Below are 22,424 nucleotides of genomic sequence, written 5' to 3'. Positions count from 1 at the left end.
TCCGCATATGCCGCTACTGTATTTTTCTTGTCCTGCTAGACATGGGTTTTACAGCAACTGTGCCTGTGGCCTTCCATTTCCTGATTACATTCCTTACAGTTTAAACTGACAGTTTAAACCTTTGAGATAGCTTTTTGTAGCCTTCCTCTAAACCAGGGGTCCCCAACCTTTTTTACTTGTGAGCCACATTCAAATGTAAAAAGAGTTGGGGAGCCACATCAGCATGAAAAAGTCCCTTGGAGTGCCAAATAAGGGCTATTTGGCAGCTCCTATGTGGGCTGGCAGCCTACAGGAGACTCTACTTGGCACTATGCTTTGTTTTTATGCAATTAAAACTTGCTTTTAAGCCAGGAATTCAAAAATAAGCACCTGCTTTGAGGACCCTCAGAGCAACATCCAAGGTGTTAGAGAGCAACATGTTGCTCACAAGCTCCTGGTTGGGGACCATTGCTCTAAACCATGATACTGAACAATCTTTGTTTTCAGATCTTTTGAGAGTTGCTTTGAGGATCCCATGCTGTCACTCTTCAGAGGAGAGTCAAAAAGAAGCACAACTTGCAATCGGTCACCTTAAATACCTTTTATCATGATTTGACACACCTGCCTATGAAGTTCAAGGCTTAACGAGCTAATCCAACCAATTTGGTGTTGTCGTCTTTGTTCAGAAAACACCCGAGTACTCGGATGTTTCTGGGAAATGGAAGACATACCACCATCTTTTTTGTTGAAAGTGGAGTAAATTATTATGCAGGCTGAGAGGGGTTCATAAACTTTTTCATATGACTGTATATATACACCATAAATGGACACAGCACAAACCGAACAGTTAACAGACTGGAAAATATATAAACCTATTAGTACCTGTTTAGTGCTAGGAATGCAAAAGAAAATATACTGTAGACATTATAAGAACTTTTTCCTAGATTGTTGGGAGGTTTACATGTAGTGCAGTAATTATAGTAAACGTGAATTTCTCAAGAGCTAGTTAAAACGAAAATACATATTTACATGAGATTTACATGAGCTGATTCAATACTGTTGAGGTAAGTAATTCGAGCAGTTTTGCTTTTGGTCTTCTTTTTCACATTTCTTAAACTATATGCCATTTTGATGCTGTGCTCTGTGGTTGCAGGGTCACTGCACCTGGCAACCAGAAAGCATATCTACTGAGAAGTAAGATTATATTTCATTTATGTAATTACTTTTTAATGTTTAGGGCCTTTCCTAGCCATCTGTCATTCTGACATTCAAACATACTCCTCGTTTCTAGGATCAGTGAGTCTAGCAACCACATTGTTCAAATGGCAAACTGGAGGGCTGCAGAGAAAAATGAAATAAAAATGGAGGCACACATTGTATAAAACACTCTTTTACTTACACCATTAAGGAGAAGGAAAGTCACCTGAAACCTCGGGCCCATAGCGAGCGCTACTGAGCGATCCTCTTCCGGCTTATTCTTTTTTCAAATTCCCCGGGACAGACGCATGCACCGTTGAACGAAATAGCCGACTTTTTAGTTAAAGTTTGGCTTTTCATTCTACTGCGCATGCGTAGCTGTGCGAAGACAGAGGATGGCTCCGTGTGGTGCTCGCTGGAAGAACCCTGAGCCGGTGCAGTTTTCTGCTGAGCACCGGCCCGGAGTTTCAGGTAAGTAAATACAATCACTTGGGGGTGCCTAACACATTTGGCACCCCCAAGTGCAAGAAGACTTTCCTTCTCCTTTAAGGAGATGAATATAACTGATGAATACCTAGGGATTAATGTCTTAAAGACACAGGACAATTAGTAAGCTGTAGTTAGCTGTAGGTACTGCAGCAAGTAGTCAGCACAACAGATTTCCAACTTCCAGTGTAGTGCAACTTTCCACAGTAGCCGCTTTCCCTGGTGTATGTTGGCAATTCGAACAGCGCCACTACATTTCTACAAATTAAAAATGCCTATATTGCATTATTTTCCAGGCATTTCAATAACTGTATGATGGATTTCTAAAAGGCAAACCAGTCACTCACATATAGCCAGTGGGCTCGATAAAGGGCCATAACATTGTCGTAATGCCTGGAAAATAGTGCAATAAATTTAATTTAATTTGAAGAAATTTAGTGTTACTAATACTTTGAATTGGCATGTACGGTAGGTACTTACAGGGTCTGGTTATTTGCCAGTTCTACTGCATAAACTTTGCATCTGGGATTTTAAGGATTTTCAATGAAATGAGTGGGGAGGTAGGGTCAACTGCTGGAATGGAAGTATGCATTCCTGGAGCTAGAGAAAGCATTACAGTGTTTACTTTGTGGTTGAATGTAACTGAACGTGTTGAATACAATTGAGTGTATTGGGTGCTTAGCGGAGTCTGACCCTTTTCTGTATAGGGAAACCTGCACTTTATGCAAACTCCCTGGCTCCTGTGTCTAGTGGACAGTAGGGACCTACAGTGCACTGGCTATATGTGATTGACCAGTTTTCCTTTTATAAATCTATCACATACTCCTGCGTATACATGAGCACAGCAAGCTTTGTAGCATTAATTTGTTTCTGGATATCACTAGAAATCCAGCATTCGACCACCTACACAATGCCCCTGAATTTGTGGATCCAGTATCAACACATTCTGCCATACTCCTTACAGCTCAGGAAGCATAGCTTTCATTTTAACACAAACCTACAAAATATTATCCACACATTTTACTCATCCGCTGCCTCCACCTGTACCTCTAGCTCAGTAGTTTAATCTTAAATGATAATGATAGATGTAGAACTTAGAACCCAATAAGAAAATCCAATCTGGTCAGGACGTTTAAAAATCCCTTAATAAACTCACAGTGAAATGCATGATTTAATACAGGAGCAAATAGCTACTATTATGTGTTATTAGCAAATGAGAACTCAGAGCTTGTCTGTAGCACTGCATTTTAGCTGTTAGTCCAGCCTCTGCTGTCCGTATTGATTTGTGGAACTGTGTCATAACGACACTGGAAGCAATGAATAGGAGATAGGGCTTTGATAGGAATGAGAGGGGGTGCATGGGGGCTTTGCAACTTTTCTATCTCGTCTGCCTGATGAGATTTTTTTTTTATCCTTCTTAAGAGCTTTCACTTTCTAATAAAAATGGTAAATCAGCAGCAACAGCTATGTGTTTTGTGTAGAGACCGCTACAGGTTTGCTGTGAATATTTTGCATTATCACTTATTATTATGTATTGTAATTACATAATTAACTATATAATTAACTATATTATATGTAATTAACTATAACTGGCTGGGTATGTGATTTTCACTTGTGCTGCCCCTTATATGTTTTTTTCCTGTTTGTGAAAGTTTAATGAGAACATATGACATTAAGAGGCACATTTATCAGAGGTCGAATTTCAAATTCATGTGGGTTTTTAAAAATTCCCCTAAACTCCCATAAATTCGAACAATCAAAATTTATTTAAAAAACATTTTTAAAACTGGGATCTAATTTGAATTCTTAAATGATGACAAATCTTGAAAAAAATTTTTTTTAAATCAAATAACTCCCTAGTCGAATATGACAGTTTTGACTAAAAAAAAGTGAAAATTTGAATTTCGAATTTACAATTCGACCCTTGATAAATCTACCCCTAAAACTGTAAATGAATTAGAGCTATAACTACATTGCAAAGAATTACATGTAGCAGGCATAAAACATGTATCATAGAACATATGGACTAGAAACTGTAATGCACGCTGCCCTATAGGAAACACATTTGTTCATAAACTATTGCAACCTCAATTGATATGGATACCACCAATTCCTCTTGTTTAAAATAATTTCCAAATTCTTAAAAACATACAAGGATTGTTTATTCAATTTATAATAAAGGAGAGAAAGACAAGGTTTCTTTCTCTCTTTTATTATAAACTAGTGTATCATTTAGCCCTTATTTGGGAGTCTCCCACAAAACCTTTAGGCTGATGGCACAAGTCAATTGAATTGCAGCTATGCTGGGCAGGGACTGGTGTTTCTGTACCAGGGAGAAAAAGCCTAGTGTGCTATTACTGTAGCCTTCGAGCACAAGTCACACATGAGAGCTCTGGTTTGCCTACACCTATATGTGACTATGCTGTGTGCAATCAGACCAGTGTGATCGGTTTAGTATATACAAACTAATATTCTGTTTCATGAAAAATCATTAAAAAACTATATACTTCCCTATGCAAGCAAACAAACTAAAGCCTAAAAAATAGCTTTAGTTGAAAGTGACTACAGTGTTTTCTACATTTAATCAGGGCCAGTGTCCTACAGATTATATATATATATATATATATATATATATATATATATATATATATATATATATATATATATATATATATATATTTATATAACTCATCTGAGACTTAATAGGGGTTATTTACAACTCAGGAGTAAGTGCAAGAGCACTAAGGAATACAAGAGGCACCCTTTACTGTGCACCCAGGGGTTGTTGCTCTCTGCATGGTGCTCCGTGGAGTCGTATGCCAGAGGGCTTTGGGTTGGACGCCGTCATGCCTCTCCATGTCTTCCCCTTTTGAATCAAGAGTGGCCTATCGCAAACTACACTAGAATCTAGACCCTTTTTGCTGTTTGCAGCCTTAACTATGTACTTTGCACATTAAGTGGGCCATTGTGAATGTATCCTAATATCTTTATACATTTCAACAGAAGTGTACGTTCAATCTTTATCCACTTCAGCAGTGATTAACATTATATTTAATATAGTGTGTGTGTGTTGGAACCCAGGTGTGTGTTAGAACCCAGATTGTACCTAATCAGAGCACTTCAAATTCCGGGAACATCTAAAATCTAGGAACAAAGAAACACAGTTTGCCTGTGTGGAAGCACAAAAAAATGGCATGAATTCCAGGATAATATGGGGAAGTAAGATTGGGGTTCTACTGTATGTACACTGTTTAACCACTTATTTCTCCCATGCCAAATACTGTGCAGTCAGTTCTTGAAATTCGGATGGGCAAAGCAGCAAAGATCTGAGCTGTAATTCGTTACTGTGGACAGCCTTATAGTGAGTAAGTAAAACAAAATATATGCAGGCTTTAGCCATGTAGTGCAAATCTCATCTGGGTGAATCAGCCCTTAAACGCAGTGGGTGACAGTGACCCCTCTCCACTTACCGGGGAGTGGGAATGAGATCACAGTACACAATAGCCCTTCATTTAAAATCACAACAGGAAACACAGTTCCTATGTAGATCTTCATCAGTTTTGGAGGCCAAAGCACTGACTATCCTTTTGTTTTCATTTCTCATCTCCATGGTGAAAAATGTCTTTTAATCTTTTTGTCTCTAAGCTCCAGTGACAATCAAACAAAGCCTGTAATCTTCATCATCAGCCCTGTTAACTAAATACATTGGCCACAAGCAATCATCTTCATATGCTGCTGACAGAGGCAAACTATACAGTTCTGCAGATTTTTTTTTAAGACTCTTGTTTGGCCAAATGCAGCTTGTGACTCCTAACATTATACATATTTTAAGATCAACAGTGGTTTGGGAAATATAAGTGGCAATGTGTGGATAGGGAAATGATATGGTAAAGCTTTTACGGGGATACATGTCTTCTGGCTATCACCGTAATTTCTTGCCTACAAAAATATTAAATGGATTGTTCACCTTTAAATTAACTTTTAGTATGATGTACAGAGGAATATTGGTAGCATTCCCATACTACACATTGTGATGGATACCTGGCAACTAATGCTTCAGTATTGGCCTATGACTGAACATTATGTAAATTTCCCAGTACTCTTTATATACAGTACATTCATAATGTGAATAGTGCCACAATCCAATTATTAATCTCCTCTGTTTTTGGATGCCCTTTTACAAAAGCTACTAAGGAAGCCACATACTTGACACAGACTTGAATGTAGGCCTTTATTCCATCTTTATTCCCCTTACTAGAGCAATTGAGAAACATAACAAAGTAGCCATTACTCTGTGTGATGAACCCCTCCATAATTGTACTTAATAATCAAATAGGACACGAGCTTTCACTGAGTATGCTGTATCATCGGTCTGACAGTTCACGTCAGAACACATCTAATCTCACAAGTCACATCCAGCTTCAAGGAGTTTGCCGATTTCATTTCTAGCTACAGTTACAAAGAGTCTCCTCCAGTTTTCTCTGTGAGGATTCACTCCTGTATTTGCATAGAAAGCATTAAAATGAATGGGGCCTATTTGCTTGGATTGCAGTATCATGGCAAATAACCACCCTTTAATATTTTCATTTTCTACCCGTGTTAGCATTTTGTTGATCACACAGTAAAATTCTGCATTATATATAATGTACTCACTATTAGGATGAGAAGGTTACTAGTCCACAATATAAGTACATGAAAAGCAAAAAATAAGAGAGAGAGAGAGAGAGAGAGACTCTGACTCTGACTCTCCAGGACTTCATAATAAAAAAATAAATAACTGTCAACGTTTCGGTTCTGTTCTGGACCTTCCTCAAGACATTTTAAAAATGTCCTGAAATGTCTTGAGAAAGGTACAGAACCAGGACCGAAATGTTGACAATAAATTTGACAATTTTATTATCTATATTATACGTGGAGTGCACCACCGCTGGAAATATATATATATATATAGTCCATCGCATAGAAACCGCACTCACAGGTCTTAAGTATTTTTAAAAAAATGTAATTTATTATCATATTGGCGGCTGACGTTTCGGCCTAGTCATAGGCCTTTCTCAAACTTTCTCACTTTGAGAAAGGCCTATGACTAGGCTGAAACGTCAGCCGCCAATATGATAATAAATTACATTTTTTAAAAAATACTTAAGACCTGTGAGTGCGGTTTCTATGCGATGGACTATTACTTTGAATTTTGATACTGCACCCAGGCAAGTTATTTCTATTTTTCGAGAGTGCCGACTTTTGGATGGAATATATATATATATATATATATATATACACCAAACCGAGCAGGAACGCACAACCATAAATGCTGTAAGGGCCGGGTGCCAGTCTGTAAACACATGCAGAATCCCTCCAGTGACGGCACTCCAGAATCAATCACGCTTGGGTCAGTAGATGTCAATCATAAAGGTTTATTAAAGTGGACCAACGTTTCGATACCACACAGGTATCTTCGTCAGGGTGACGAAGATACCTGTGTGGTATCGAAACGTTGGTCCACTTTAATAAACCTTTATGATTGACATCTACTGACCCAAGCGTGATTGATTCTGGAGTGCTGTCACTGGAGGGATTCTATATATATATATATATATATATATATATATATATATATATATATATATATATATATATATATATATATATGAAAAACTATTTGCCCCCTTCCGGATTTCTTATTCTTTTGCATGTTTGTCACACAAAATGTTTCTGATCATCAAACACATTTAACTATTAGTCAAAGATAACACAAGTAAACACAAAATGCAGTTTTTAAATGAGGGTTTTTATTATTTAGGGAGAAAAGAAATCCAAACCTGTGTGAAAAAGTAATTGCCCCCTGAACCTAATAACTGGTTGGGCGACCCTTAGCAGCAATAACTACAATCAAGCGTTTGCGATAACTTGCAACGAGTCTTTTACAGCGCTCTGGAGGAATTTTGGCCCACTCATCTTTGCAGAATTGTTGTAATTCAGCTTTATTTGAGGGTTTTCTAGCATGAACCGCCTTTTTAAGGTCATGCCACAACATCTCAATAGGATTCAGGTCAGGACTTTGACTAGGCCACTCCAAAGTCTTCATTTTGTTTTTCTTCAGCCATTCAGAGGTGGATTTGCTGGTGTGTTTTGGGTCATTGTCCTGCTGCAGCACCCAAGATCGCTTCAGCTTGAGTTGACGAACAGATGGCCGGACATTCTCCTTCAGGATTTTTTGGTAGACCGTAGAATTCATGGTTCCATCTATCGCAGCAAGTCTTCCAGGTCCTGAAGCAGCAAAACAACCCCAGACCATCACACTACCACCACCATATTTTACTGTTGGTATGATGTTCTTTTTCTGAAATGCTGTGTTACTTTTACGCCAGATGTAACGGGACGCGCACCTTCCAAAAAGTTCAACTTTTACCTCGTCGGTCCACAAGGTATTTTCCCAAAAGTCTTGGCAATCATTGATTTGTTTTTTAGCAAAATTGAGACGAGCCTTAATGTTCTTTTTGCTTAAAAGTGGTTTGCGCCTTGGAAATCTGCCATGCAGGCCGTTTTTGCCCAGTCTCTTTCTTATGGTGGAGTCGTGAACACTGACCTTAATTGAGGCAAGTGAGGCCTGCAGTTCTTTAGATGTTGTCCTGGGGTCTTTTGTGGCCTCTCGGATGAGTTGTCTCTGCGCTCTTGGGGTAATTTTGGTCGGCCGGCCACTCCTGGGAAGGTTCACCACTGTTCCATGTTTTTGCCATTTGTGGATAATGGCTCTCACTGTGGTTCGCTAGAGTCCCAAAACTTTAGAAATGGCTTTATAACCTTTGAAATTGAACTCAGGTGTGATAAACCACAGTTAAGTTATTTTTTAACAAGGGGGGCAATCACTTTTTCACACAGGCCCATGTAGATTTGGAGTTTTTTTTCTCCCTTAATAACGTAAACCTTCATTTAAAAACTGCATTTTGTGTTCAATTATGTTATCTTTGACTAATAGTTAACGGTTTTTGATGAGCAGAAACATTTAAGTGTGACAAACATGCAAAAGAATAAGAAATCAGGAAGGGGGCAAATAGTTTTTCACACCACTGTATCTATCTATCTATCTATCTATATCTATCACACACACACACACACACACACACACACACACACACACACACACACACACACACACACACACACACACACACACACACACACACACACACACACACACACACACACACACACACACACACACACACACACACACACACACACACACACACACCCACTGATTAAAGAAGCTGCATGAGCAGAACTTCTGCTGGTATGTGGGTGCAGTCACGGATGGTGTCACACTACAATTTCACCGTGGGATGTTGGGTATAATTACAATGTACCATGATTGTGCTCAACCTCCCCGAGCTGCTTAAAGCAGCATATTATTCCAGTTGCAAGCTGACATGGCATCTGTGAAGCTAGTAATTGGTTCTTCAAATTTAAATAAATATTAATATCCCAAGTCAGGCAGGAGATGTGTTCCTGCAGCTCTCACATTTATAGTGACTTCACTCAGTGTTCGAAACTGCTGATAATTTCCTATTAACAGTCTTATCCATTTCCTCCTCCTATAGAGTGTTCACTCTTTTAGCCTCGTTGACACAGTGCTCTTCTGGTTCACATCCAACCCATTTTATTAGCTCATTTGATCAACTTGGCAGGGATATGTAGTCTGAAGTAGAGTTGTCGGAGTGTTTAGGTCAGCGAGAGTGAAGGTGTTCAGAAAAGGTTCTGTCCCTCTGGTTTGTAATCATTTTCTCAATAAACGATTGCTTTCTGACTAGGATCTAAACTGTATCACGCTGCAGTGCTTAGATTACAAAGCAAGTACTGATGTATATGTGTGTGTGTATATATATATAGATAGATAGATAGATAGATAGATAGATATAGAGATATAGATAGATATAGATAGATATATATAGATATATATAGATATATATATATATATATATAGACATTGCGAAGGGTAGGCAAATGTGCTCTGTTAACTTAGAATAAGGCCTGCAGCAGCTTTAGTCTAGCTGTGGTAGTTTGGTAGTTGTCTTACAAAGCATGAATACTACTTACAATATCCACAGACCCAAGTGCTTGCTTTCTAACTGAACTGTGCAAATATAACTTATAATATATCCTATCAATATATCATTAAACCTTTAGTACAGATTTTTGTGAATTAAAAGGCTGATAGAAGCCTAGGAGCCTACATCTAAACCCTAAAAACAAAATTATGCATATTTTTATATACTGAAGTTACTGATCCAAGCCCTAACATTTTTTTAAGAAAAAAATTTGATAGTTGAAACTGTTGCTAAATCCATTCATTTTAATGGGTCGCTTGTCCTTTAGGAGTGAATGCTCCTCCATGAGTTCCACCTCAAACGTGGATAAATTAATGTATCATTGGGACTCATAAGGGCTCGATGTGCAAAAATCATGACAATGTCATGTTTTCTTTATCCATAATGATCTTTCTTTCCCAGAATGCCTGTATAATTGAGCCCACCACAATTGAATGCTAGTTACCCACGAAGCAAATATGTCACCATTTACTTGGTACGTCCACCACCACCCCTACTCCATGACTCCCAATGTTGAGATCTCTTAATTCTTTCTTACTCAACATACATGGGTTGGGGACCAGCTATCATTTGGAACAACTGACAATACCCATTTTGTAGGATTCGGGGTTCATTTATGATTGGTAGATGCAAACATGGAAAGTGGACAAACAAATGCCAGATATGAGATGCACTTGTGCTCCACAATACTATTTAATGATTGTACCTAGTTTGATGAAGGAGGTGTAGCTTACTCTTACTTCTTGGATGCAGCAATGAATGCTGTTCTCACTTTGCTCTTAGTGCCTATATAACTTGCAGTTGCCTTTTTAAGTGCACAATAATGACCTGCCTAATACCCAACATTCATAGGAGTATTTTTTACTTCAAGAAGATGGTGGGACTTTCCAACACCTGATTTGCAGCTACAGATCATAGCCAGTGGCAGCTAACCTTACTAACAGTTTTTTGCTGTAGTTAAATTGCACAATTGCTTGTATAAACCAGGCCTTTGTCTGACACATGCACACGTAACCACTGGCCACAAGCCACTTGGTGGTCACATTGAAGCTTCAGGAATCACTTGAGATCCCTCAAATGCTGCTCAAGCAGCTGCCAGTGATTGCAGCCAAGTACATGAAACACAGGATTCAAGAAAGCAGCCCCTGAATCCGCTGTAAAGCATTAGAAAGCATATGTAAATTCCCACAACAGGCAGACAGCTGTGTACAACAGATGATCTGAAGCCAAGCACACCTATAAAATAAACTCAGTGAACCCAGAAAGCAGAAAGTTTGATATATAATGATCATTTCAGTGGCCTGACTAGACAGGGAAGATTATTTAATGGTCTTTCCAAAAGCCATTCCAGTAGATGTAGCATGAGGCGGCCAAAGGGTAGGGCAACAGGTTAGGGTTCAAGTTATCAGAAACAAGCTCACTGAGATAAACAGCTTGTGAAAAAATATTTAATTACCTTGCAAGACAAAAGCTACCAACTATGAGGCAGAGCAACTGTCTACAACTTTCCCTAGCGTAACAGTGATAAATGCTGGGTAAGAAAATACTGTTCCTGTTAGATTTAAACTTTAGAAATATCTATGGTTTTCCCACTAAACAAAAAAAATTAAAGAAACAAGAAATTCTGACCACTTTGCAATTCAAATTTCCTGGTCACTGGTAAAACAAATGACCAGTCCACAGACAGGCCTCATCTCAAAGCCTAACAAAGACTTTAGGAAAATAACAAACAAAATATAAAGTTTAACAAAATTTTAGAATGCATATCGTGCTCATGTTGACCAAAGGTTTAATATAGAAAAGAGGTGGGCTTTTTCTAAACCTTGTTCCAGTTTGTCTTTCACATTTCTGGAATATCTGTTTACTCAATATTGTTAAAAATGTCTTATATTTAAGGAGTGATAAAGTTATTTTCCAACAAATACCTATTTTCAGGACATGTTGACTGCATAATGATGATGTTTCTGAGACGAAACAAGCAAAGCACTTTTTGCTTAAATAAACACTAATCGCGATTATTTATTGAGGGTGCATAATACTGATTGAACTGAAGAGGGTGCTGTTGTGCAGGCTGAGTTTCATGTTGCAGGTGCTGGGCCTGCATGGGCACAATATATGTTTAAGTCTTATAGGTGAACTGTAACACTAAGGAATCCTGTTTAGCTAGAAAAATATATTCTGTAGATTTTCCTTTATAATAACTTTTCAGTCTCTGTTCAAAATGATTTTTTTCTAGGCAAATTGCTAGTAGCTGGTGCAATAGGAGGCACTATTACAAATTATTCATATTCACTTGTATTTGAAGTATTTGAATACTTCTTTTTTTTTTATTAACAATTGTTAATAGAATGTTGGGGCAATTCTGCTGATAAAAGTCCTAGGGCAGAGAGAACAAATATGGTGGCTGGCCGTGGGTGCTTTAGAGATGTGTGAAGGCATATCCACTGGAGTAACTGAAGAAATTAAACAAGGTAGTGAGTTAGTGGCAATTCAAAAGAGAAGCTGTTAAAAATGCCACAAATTAATTGAAAAATGTATTTCAAAAGAGAGAGGACCACTCTGTTTTAATGATTCCTGAGTTTTAGACTGCTAATACCAGGCTTTCAGCTCAACTGTTCATCTAACCCTAGGGTTCCTGACTCTCCGTTGAGCAATGGTATTAGCAGTCTAAAGCTGCAAAAATATGGAAATTTAAATAGCAAAAGTACTCAGAGAAGCACGCTGAGTAAGTGTATTATCTATTTTGTGGGTTTAGATTCCATTTCAGATAAAGGGGTTCTTACGTTTGTCTGTGGAACTGTAGTTTGTCATTTAGTTATAATGAATATCCAATGTGAGTTTTCCACGCAAGAATGATTTATTGCACAAAGCATTTAAACTTCGATGTTTTCCAGAATTTCCATGCCGTTGTGGGTGCCTGCTGTATAGCATGCGCCACAGGGTTTATGCATAGGAAGCAGAGTACGTTAGACATAGACAATTGTTTTGTGTTTGGTTTCATAAATAAGCCTTAAGGTGGCCATACACGGGCAGATTCAAGCTGCCGATATCGGTCCCTTAGACCGATTCAGCAGCTTATCTGCCCATATGTGGGGGCTCCCGACTGGTCCTCCCGATCGATATCAGGCCAGAAATTGGGCAGATATCGATCGGTCAAGTTTGATTTTTCGTACGATCCAGGACTGCATCGGCTAGTTGATGCGGCCCATCGGAGCCCATTTGTAGTATTGTAATCCGATCGTTCGACCCCAGGGCCAAACGTTCGGATTCATCCGATATTGCCCCGCCGTTAGTGGGCATATCGGGTTAAGATCCGCTCGTTTGGCGACCTTGTCAAACGATCTCTTATAGTGTATGGCCACCTTTATAGGGTTTTAAGCACTTTATATTTGTTCTCCAGTTGTGAATGTATGTGCTCCAGCCAGAATGATAGGTTCAATGCTGTAGAGACTGAATGCCAAATTTATTAATTACACTAAAAAGAATAATGAAAAATGACAATAAAGAACAGTACAGACCCACACCTCATATATGTCCCTAATCTCTATCACTCACATTTATCCCCTTACTTGGGGATCATAATTCATTACTGCCCCATCCCATGATCAATGACTTTCTCAGAGTGCTGTCATGACTATTTAAGTCCTCCATTTTCGTTTAAAAAGTCACAAGGCACAGAATAAAATAAAGGGGGTTTAAGGGCATGAATCACCCAGTAAAAAGAACACCCTCTTGGATTCTTTTTTTTGTTTTGTCTTCAACTAATAACTACCATATGTAAAATGTTCCATTTACTTTTGTGAAATGTTTCTTTGCTAACTATATAGACCAATCATTTGCTATGAGAATGCTCCATATTTTTGACTGGTAAATAAGGCTTAGTGTGTCAAGACTTGACTGCTCACACATTTATCCCTTGCTTCTTTACAGCTTGTAGAATCTTATCTTCATAGTGCATATTCCTGCTTTTTTTAAATACAGAACTTGTTGTTTGCACTACTGTATCCCTGCAGTTAATTGTCCCTTACCTGCAATTTGTGCCACAATCACATATCTAACATGATTATGCCGTGTTATTGTTTTATTTTGACATTTCTCCTTTGCCTGAATAAATCACTAAACAAATGCTTCCACCTTTGCTTATGAAACATCAATAGAAACGCAAGATACTACAATTCCAATCAATGAAGTTGTGTTGCCCTATTTACTCCTGCCGATTCACTGTATTTGTTTTCCCCTAACTAATCTATATCCGCTCCAAACAATGTTTAAAGCTCCACTCTTTGCAGTTGTCTGCAGTTCAAATCACCCTTCAAGTGTTTTCATTTAAAGTACAGACATGTTACTTTAAGTCCCACTGTGCTCAGCCTTAAAGGAAAACTATACCCCCCAAACAATGTAGGTCTCTATAAAAAGATATTGCATAAAACAGCTCATATGTAAAACCCTGCTTCATGATAATAAACCATTTTCATAATAATATACTTTTCTAGTAGTATGTGCCATTGGGTAATCATAAATAGAAAATTGCCATTTTAAAAAATAAAGGCCGTCCCCTGGGATCGTAGGATTCACTGTACTCACAAACATACCAACAAACCATACATGTTAGGTCACATGAGCCAATTAACAGACAGAGTTGTGTCTTTTGATTCCACACTTCTTTCTGTTACAGTTAGAGCTGCAGTTTTTCTGGTCAGGTGATCTCTGAGGCAGCACACAGACCATCACGAAATGGTGGCTCAAGGCAAGAGATGTAAAAGGGAAATATCTACTTAAATATATATTCCAGTTTGGTAAGATTCTTTAATATGCCACTTAATAGGATATGAACTATCTGTTTCTTAAGTGTTCATTTTGGGGGTATAGTTTTCCTTTAAAGCAGAGCAAGATTTTGTGTATATTGTCATAGTGTAAAGCCATGGGCTTTTTTTTTTAATTTTTTTATTTTTTTATCTATTACAATCTGAATGTTAAAACATAAAAAAATTCAAGGTTTTTATTTATTATACCCCGATGCTTCAAAAGCCCAAATCCGTAAATACGCCATCTCAGACCTGTCGAGGTCCTGTATAAGTCAATGGGAGAGGCACCTATCTCAATTTGAAGGTTTTGTGGTGCGCATTGGGTTTAGCCCTAAAATCCAACTTTTTCAGGGTTTTCCAGAAAAAAAAAACAAAATTTTGAGCAATTCAGGAATAAAAACCTGAAAAAAAAAGTGATTCAGTTTTTCTTAAATTCAATTAAATTGAGTTTTTTAAATTAAGAAATAAGCTAAAATTGGGCATAGGAGTTTGGTTGTGGTTATTTTTTAAATAACATATGAGATAAATGTGGAATTTAGTAAATAACCTCCTTATGTAAAATTTTCCCTCATTTTACATGATTTTGTTTGTGCTCCCACCTATATATCTTGCATAATACACTTCCCTGATTTTAAAATTTTCCTTGATTTTCACCATTTCTTCCTGTTCCCCTAAAAAAAACGAAAAAATGGGGGTTCTGCTATATCATGGCTGTTATTTCGGCAACATCAACACATTTACTGGGGTTTACCCCAGAAAGCCATATATTTTTGTAAAGTATACATTTAACTTAAACCAAAATAGATGAACATTTCTTTCTTCTCCAAATACCAAGTCATAAAAATTTCCTAAATGTATAGTTTTTTATGTATGAGAATTTTTATTTCTGAAAATCGCCTCAAAGCTTTCACTTTACAGCATCATATTTTCCTCATGTGGGCCAAAAAAAGGTGTAGGCTAATAGAGCCTGTACTCCAGTTGGGGGTAACCGTAGTTTTTTTTTTTTTTAAATTTCCCCGCCAGTGCTAGGCCATTCACACAGGGAGGGAGCTCTCGGTTCAAGTGGCTATGTTGGGGCACACACATGCGCCTAATGTGCGAATGCAGCGGCTTGCTCATTATGTGCATTCTGTGACGTCAGAAGCTCAACCCCACCAAATAAAACCCAGCGTCCATGCATACATACACTCACACAAACCCCTCATTGTAAATTTTACTATCACAATAGACTATGATATTGTGCTTGTCCAAGAAACCATCCAAGCCCCTCTTAAAATCAGCCCTCGCAACATCACCCAGCAGGGCATTCCACAACCTCCCCGTCCTGCATTCTGATACAGTTATACACATTTATCATATTCCCACTGAACTAATTCAAAAATATTCCCCTTTTCCTCTGCCCTTTAATAGCTTCACACTTTAGGGTCACATCTGGTGCTGACAGTGGAAGGCCCATTTATCTATGGTCAAATTTTGAATTCATGTACTTTTTTTTCCCTCAAATTTGAATATGCTCACAATTCGACTGGGTGGTTATTTAAGGAAAAATTTGAATGTCTAATATTAAATCGAATAGTTCCAAAAATTCGAGTCATATTCAAAACGTACTAAATTCGTACAAATTGAGTTTTTCTATGAAAAAAAAACTTTAATGTCAAGAAGTTAACATCTACAAATGGCTTAACGGACCTCTGCCATTGACTTGTACATGAACTTGGCAGCTTTTAGGTGGTGAATATTCAAATTAGGACTGTTTACATGGTCGAGGTGTGATATATTTCACATTTGAATTTACATTTGAATAGGGGGATTAAAATTCTAATGTGTGCATTTTGACACCAAAAATTTTTTTTAATTCGACCCTAAAAAATCTGCCCCTAAGGGTAAGGCACACGGGCAGATTCAAGGAGATTTAGTCGCCCGGCGACTAATCACCTCTTCTTCGGGGCAACAATCTCCTCGAACTGCCTTCCCCTACCTTCCCACTAGCTATAATGAAATATTGCCAAAGTCACCCGAAGTTTCCTCGTGAGGCAACTTCGGGGGACTTTGGAAAACGAAGTGCCGCGAGTGCCATCCCACTGGCAATTTCTCATTATAGTTGGCGGGAAGGTAGGGGAAGGCAGATCAGGGCTACTAAAACTCCCAGAATCTGCCCGTGTTCCCTTACCCTTGATGATGGGTGTAGAGTAGGCTGGCAATTTATTTTTTACCCCTGTTTAACAGTACTTGTGATGTTACTAATTTAACTGCCATCACACTGGGGAGCTTTGCATGATCCATCAGGCCTAGTTCCGCCTGTTGTGGCAGATCTTTCCGTAATTTAGATCTTCGTACCTTCCATCTACTAGAAAATCATGTAAACATTATATAAAGCCAATAGGCTGGTTTTGCCTCCAATAAGGATTAATGTTATCTTAGTTTGGATCAAGTACAAGGTATGGTTTTATTTTTACAGAGAAAAAGGAAATTATTTTTACAATTTTAGATTATTTGGGTAAAATGGAATGCATGGGAGACAGCTTTCGGTAATTCAGAGCTTTCTGGATAGAGGGTTTCAGCATAACCGATCGCATACCTGTATATGCAGAATCATTATAAATATGGGATGTTTATGTGATATATTTTAAAGAGACCTGCAAAGTTAGGGGTATCGTTTATAGTAAAATTAACACAGCCTTTCAATGCTAACTGGGAGGGATGACTGGACAAAATGATGGCAACTGTGAATGCTGATAAATAATTAATGTTATGGTGAATGTGCATAGAGAAAGAGAGAATGACAAAGAAGGTGGAGGTAGATGTACCTGAATACATTTTGTCTATGTTATTGTGTAGGTATGTATAAAGTTGTATTTATAAAATGTTTCACACTCGCAGAGTGTTTGTGTAGGCCTGTGTGTGTGTGTTAGTGAGACTACAATTGCATGTTTAATTCTTAAACATATTTGAGTTTGAATGAAAGAAGAAATAAGTGCTTTAGTCATAAGAATGCTTTATCATTTAAACTGTACATAAAATACAAGACCTTACCGTCATGTGCTTTTAATAATTGTCAGTAAGGAGCATTTTCTGTTATCGTCTGCTTTACACAAAGCAAGAGGTGTAGCAGCTCCCACCTACATTGTAATTGCAGTGCATGGCAGGTGTCTTTAGTTTTGTGGATTTGAATGTAAATATGGAAGTTGTTCAATATCAAGTTTATGGAGGCAAGATGTTGTGGAGGCATCCTTGGTACTCTAATTTTTGGGTTATAATTATTATTTCTTATTTTGGTTTGAAATAATTTATCTTTCGCATGGCAGCATGCTTCTGTATATGAATATACATTTCTATCAGAGCATTTACTCTTATCTTGAAAAGGTATTTGTTGATTTCCCCCCCCCCCCTTTAAGAACAACGTGTTAACAAGATTCATTGTCTCCTTGACCATTTTAGCTGATAGGGAATCGTTGAACTGGGGGAGTCACAGTTTTGTTTGCTTCTACGTACCATATAAAACACGATTCCCTGCATGTGTAATGGAAAGAAGTCTAAGATAAAGGCCATCATGGCTGTCACATCATCATCACTATGCAAATGAATTGTTTTTTTCATAGATGCTACATTCCTTCATTTTCAATTAACACAACTAACAAAGCAGACCAAAATATATATATATATATATATATATATATATATATATATATATATATATATATATATATATAAAATGTGTGTGTATATGTGTGCTGTAACCACTCAGTAAGTCTCTGTATGTTCATAATTGTTCTTTAGTAATTTTATTTCCCTCCCATGTTCCGTTATGCTTCTAAAAATCATGCAATCATCTTCTAATCAAAAGCCGTTGGTGTTATAATCTATGGATAATTAAAAGAAGTACCATCTCCATGATGTTTCATTGCCCTCCATAAGCTTCCCTCCTGTTCTTGGCCGCTCTTGAGAATTCTCTAGTTGTACGACATTCAAATGGAATCGTTATGTTTTTGCATATCATTAAAGCTTTCTGCAGAACAACAGCGACATCTGCATGTATCATAATATCAGCATGTCAGGGCATGAGGAATAGATGAGTGGGGGTGAGAAGGGAACCATTTCATTTCTAATATTACCCCGTTCCCCACAGTGGATATACTCCCGCGGACATATAACTACAACATTCATGGAAGTAGTTGCTTATTCTTACACAAAACACACAGTAGCCTCATAAGGAAGCTGAACAGAGTCATTCTGAAAATGTGAGATCTATATGGGAAAATAATTCAAAAGCAATGATAGTCAGCTAAGAAAAAAAAAAAAAAAATATATATATATATATATATATATATATATATATATATTGAAATAAAGTGTGATTTTAAGGAAGACTAGGCAATACTTTCACTAATATTCACTTCTTTGGATAATTTTATATATTTAAAATTTCCATTTAGATTTGCACCAAAAAACAGTCTATCCCTGGGGATGGTTTATTCGTGCAAAACCTCAAATAAGTGGAAATGGACTTCTAATTGTATTAGAAATAAGGATAAATACTTTCCAGTGTCGTGTGTGCAAAAAATTAAAAAGGTTATTTGCATTTAATATTGTGTAATGTAAAATGCTTAATTGATAACAGATTACGGAATAACCAATAATGATGAAGGCTCTGAATATGGCACAAGCTGACTTTTGTATTTGGCGTTGAAATGTATCAAAAAATGTTTTCATTGTTAATTTGCCTTCAAAGACTCACCCCTGGCCTTTTCAAATAGAAAATATCTAGTCTGGGCACCCTCTGAATATGACCCAAGGACTAACAAATGGTCTCACCTGCCACAATATCCCTTGCAAGAAATACAAATCCCTAGGAACAGTGGAATTTCCTATGCCCAAATGAGCAACCAACTGGTTTTGATTGGCTCAAGGCAGGATTTTGGCTTTTAAATCTGTGTCAAGAAAGAATAATCCAGCTCCTGCTTAGGAATTTAAGGGCATGATCCTCACTCATCCTTAGGGAATTGGCTAGATCAAACTCCAAGGCATCCGTTGTGAGAGTGGGAGCTGCCCTCTGATCATCCAATATCGGCATTTCCCCTAACTTTCTCTTCTTAGAATGAGCTTCAGCAGCAAAAGCAGCTCTAATGAGATGCAAATGAGATATGCACAAAGCCATAGCACTGTAGGATGATTAACCACTGGAGACATTAGCTGCCGACATCAGCCTGTGTAAGTTTAATAACCCTCTGACGCCTCTCTCCTGTTAGTGGGGGCTCTTTACACCCCTTGGCATAGGAGTAAGATTGTGGACCCCTCGCCCATCCTTGTGTTTCTCCAGCTGAGGGGGCTGCTCTCCCTCATCCACATGCACAATCCTCAGTGCTTGTCTTTGTAATCCAGACAGTGTGGGGATGGGGCACTTCATTATTTCATAGTGTGCCAAAGCTCATTAGCCAAACAATTATTCCTCATTAAAACCCAGTGTGGATTTATTAAAAAAAAAAAAAAAAAAACTTCAAACGAATGGCATACGTATAATCAGAGGGCATCAGCGCAGCTGTAAATCCTGAGCGCGTTTTATATTCCAAGCCAGGTTGTCAGTGCCCCACACAACGGGCAGCAGCACAACCCTTCTGCGTAGTTTTGTAAAATCCGTGCCATGTAAACGTGAATCTTATCTGACTGTATGCCTTTATATTTCCAGCGCCAGCTTCTGGCCCTGCAACCAGTGCCCAAAGACCCACCAGGATCCAACACAGCATCAACCATGTGAGTACCTCTCCATCACACTGTAGAAGAAGGGCATACTCCAAACCAAACACATTGACTATAACCTCAGTGTGTACCATCCAGTGCCAGATCTCTTTGTAAAGTGCCACAGTCCTTATCTGCTGGCCTTCAAGTTTGTGCTCCTCTGTGTGATGCTCTTGTACTCCAACATAGACAGATCTAGGAGAAAGCCTTTGGTTCGGCCCCATTCATCTCCCTGGTGATAGAAGCAAATGCAGATAAATCTCTCTCAGACTCCTGATCCTGCTGTATCTGGGGGAGCTGTCTCTCCCTTGCAATGTACCTGCTCTGAAAGTGTTTGTATGTTTGTCTGTGACATTTGTGTATATATATATATATATATGTGTATGTGTATGTGTGTATATATATATATATATATATATATATATATATATATATATATATATATATATATATATATATATATATATATATATATATATATATATATATATATATATAAAAAATAGTGTATATGTTTCTATGCAGATGCATCTTCCTGCTGCTGTAAGCTGTGTAATGCTGTGGGGCAAAAAAGAAAGACCCTGAGCAGAGGCAGTAATGTATATAGAGTGTAGACTTTGTGTTTATCTGCTGCCTGCTGCTGTTCTCATCCTTTCTCCCTCAAACCCCAATGCTGGCACTCCCTTCTGCTTAAGTGCTTGGCAGAATCCATACTATGCCTTTGCCATTGCTGCCTCTCAGTGGGCCAGACTCCCTTTTGTTTGTTGTTGACGAGGCAGATCTTTCTGTGTTAATTGTAAAACTTGAATGCCAAACGAGCTGGAGGAAAAAGAGTCCCTGGAGGAGTATCTGATGCCGTGAAAGATGCCAGTGTCCTTGGCACGGATTCCCATTCACAGCTGTAATGTTGCGTTTTCTTCTTTATTTTCTGTTTGCGGTACCGCTGATCCCAAAGTCCAGGCGGGCACGCTCATCTCCTCAACCATGATTTTCTTGGCGTGGAAGGATACATCGTTTCTTGTTCACTGCAGCAGAAGGAGCAATTGGGGGGAGGGTGAGCCATATTAGTTGCCCCCCAAACCACAGTGCCTCCTATCCAAACATCCCTCGTGCACAATACCTTGCTTTCCCTGGGCGAAAAGGATTGCTGTGGCAGTCGGTGCCAGTTCTTTGTCTGTTCTAGGGCTGTAAAGGATCTCCAGACCAACACCATTGGCCGCCGTGACATATACCCGCTGCCGATATCACACGAAACGGTGGCGTTGCCACTGAATGGATGGCATTGTGCCAGCTCGTCTGCCATCCGCCCATGCAGCACTTTCTCCTCCTCCTCCTGTCGGCTTGATGTTAATTAACAGACGGGCTAATTGATTTAAAAGCTGAAAAAATTACAGTTAACTTTTCCCAGAGGGTATGAGCGGCAGCAAGCTGGCATGGGTCTGCTGGGTGCGGGGGAGGGGGCAGAGACAAGCCTGCAGAAAGAGAAAAAAATCTTGTAGCAAGAGAGTCTTGGCTGCTTATTGGAGAACAGCTGATAGGAATTGTGGTGAAACTGCTTCTGCATGACTGTACAGTGCCATTATATTTTATTCTAAATAAGCTGGGCACTCCCTTTTCCCTCCCCCTGAGACAAATGGAAGCCATCCTGAACTTATACCAAGCCTCCCCTCTTTATCCTACCCCCCATTTATACCCTGCAATTAAGTCAAATAATCTCAAATGACAGAGATCGTCTCTTGCGATGAAATAATTATGAAGTATTGTGCACTCTTGCACCCCTCTCAGCATGCACACGCACAAACCTTGAGATTTCACAGGCTGGCATGTGTGTGTGTGCATGACTGACACGTTCCCTTGAATGAAGGTATGTTTCCTCCATGCCCTCCTTCTGCTGCGCTCAGCACATAACGCCTAGCTGCTCGCCCTGCTGAAAAGGCCTTCAAGGCATATTGCTCAGTGATCAAGCCCTCCAGCGCTGAACCAGTTAATTAGCAGTACAATTAGACATGCAAATACTGGCTTTGTTTGGAAGCTTCTCTGGAGAACAACTGTTTGTTTAGAGAGTCCCTCTCTCACTCCAGGAGCAGGGGACGCAAGGATGAGAGGTGCCAACATTACA

At 38.6% G+C, this 22,424-nt stretch overlaps 1 protein-coding gene across 3 annotated transcripts in view; it reads left to right on the top strand.

Annotated features, from left to right (window-relative positions):
• Positions 1-22,424, top strand: part of pmfbp1.L (polyamine modulated factor 1 binding protein 1 L homeolog) — a 93,081-nt gene that overhangs the window by 31,772 nt on the left and 38,885 nt on the right. For all 3 annotated transcript variants that reach the window (XM_018257917.2, XM_018257918.2, XM_018257915.2), the window contains one exon: positions 20,256-20,320. In XM_018257917.2, coding sequence (XP_018113406.1) covers positions 20,256-20,320 — 65 coding nt within the window. The remainder of the gene's footprint in view (positions 1-20,255; positions 20,321-22,424) is intronic.

This window comes from Xenopus laevis, chromosome 4L (genome assembly GCF_017654675.1).
Source record: "Xenopus laevis strain J_2021 chromosome 4L, Xenopus_laevis_v10.1, whole genome shotgun sequence".
Taxonomy (NCBI): domain Eukaryota; kingdom Metazoa; phylum Chordata; class Amphibia; order Anura; family Pipidae; genus Xenopus; species Xenopus laevis.
Note: the sequence above shows the minus strand (reverse complement) of the source record. Positions and strands in the feature narration are given on the sequence as shown.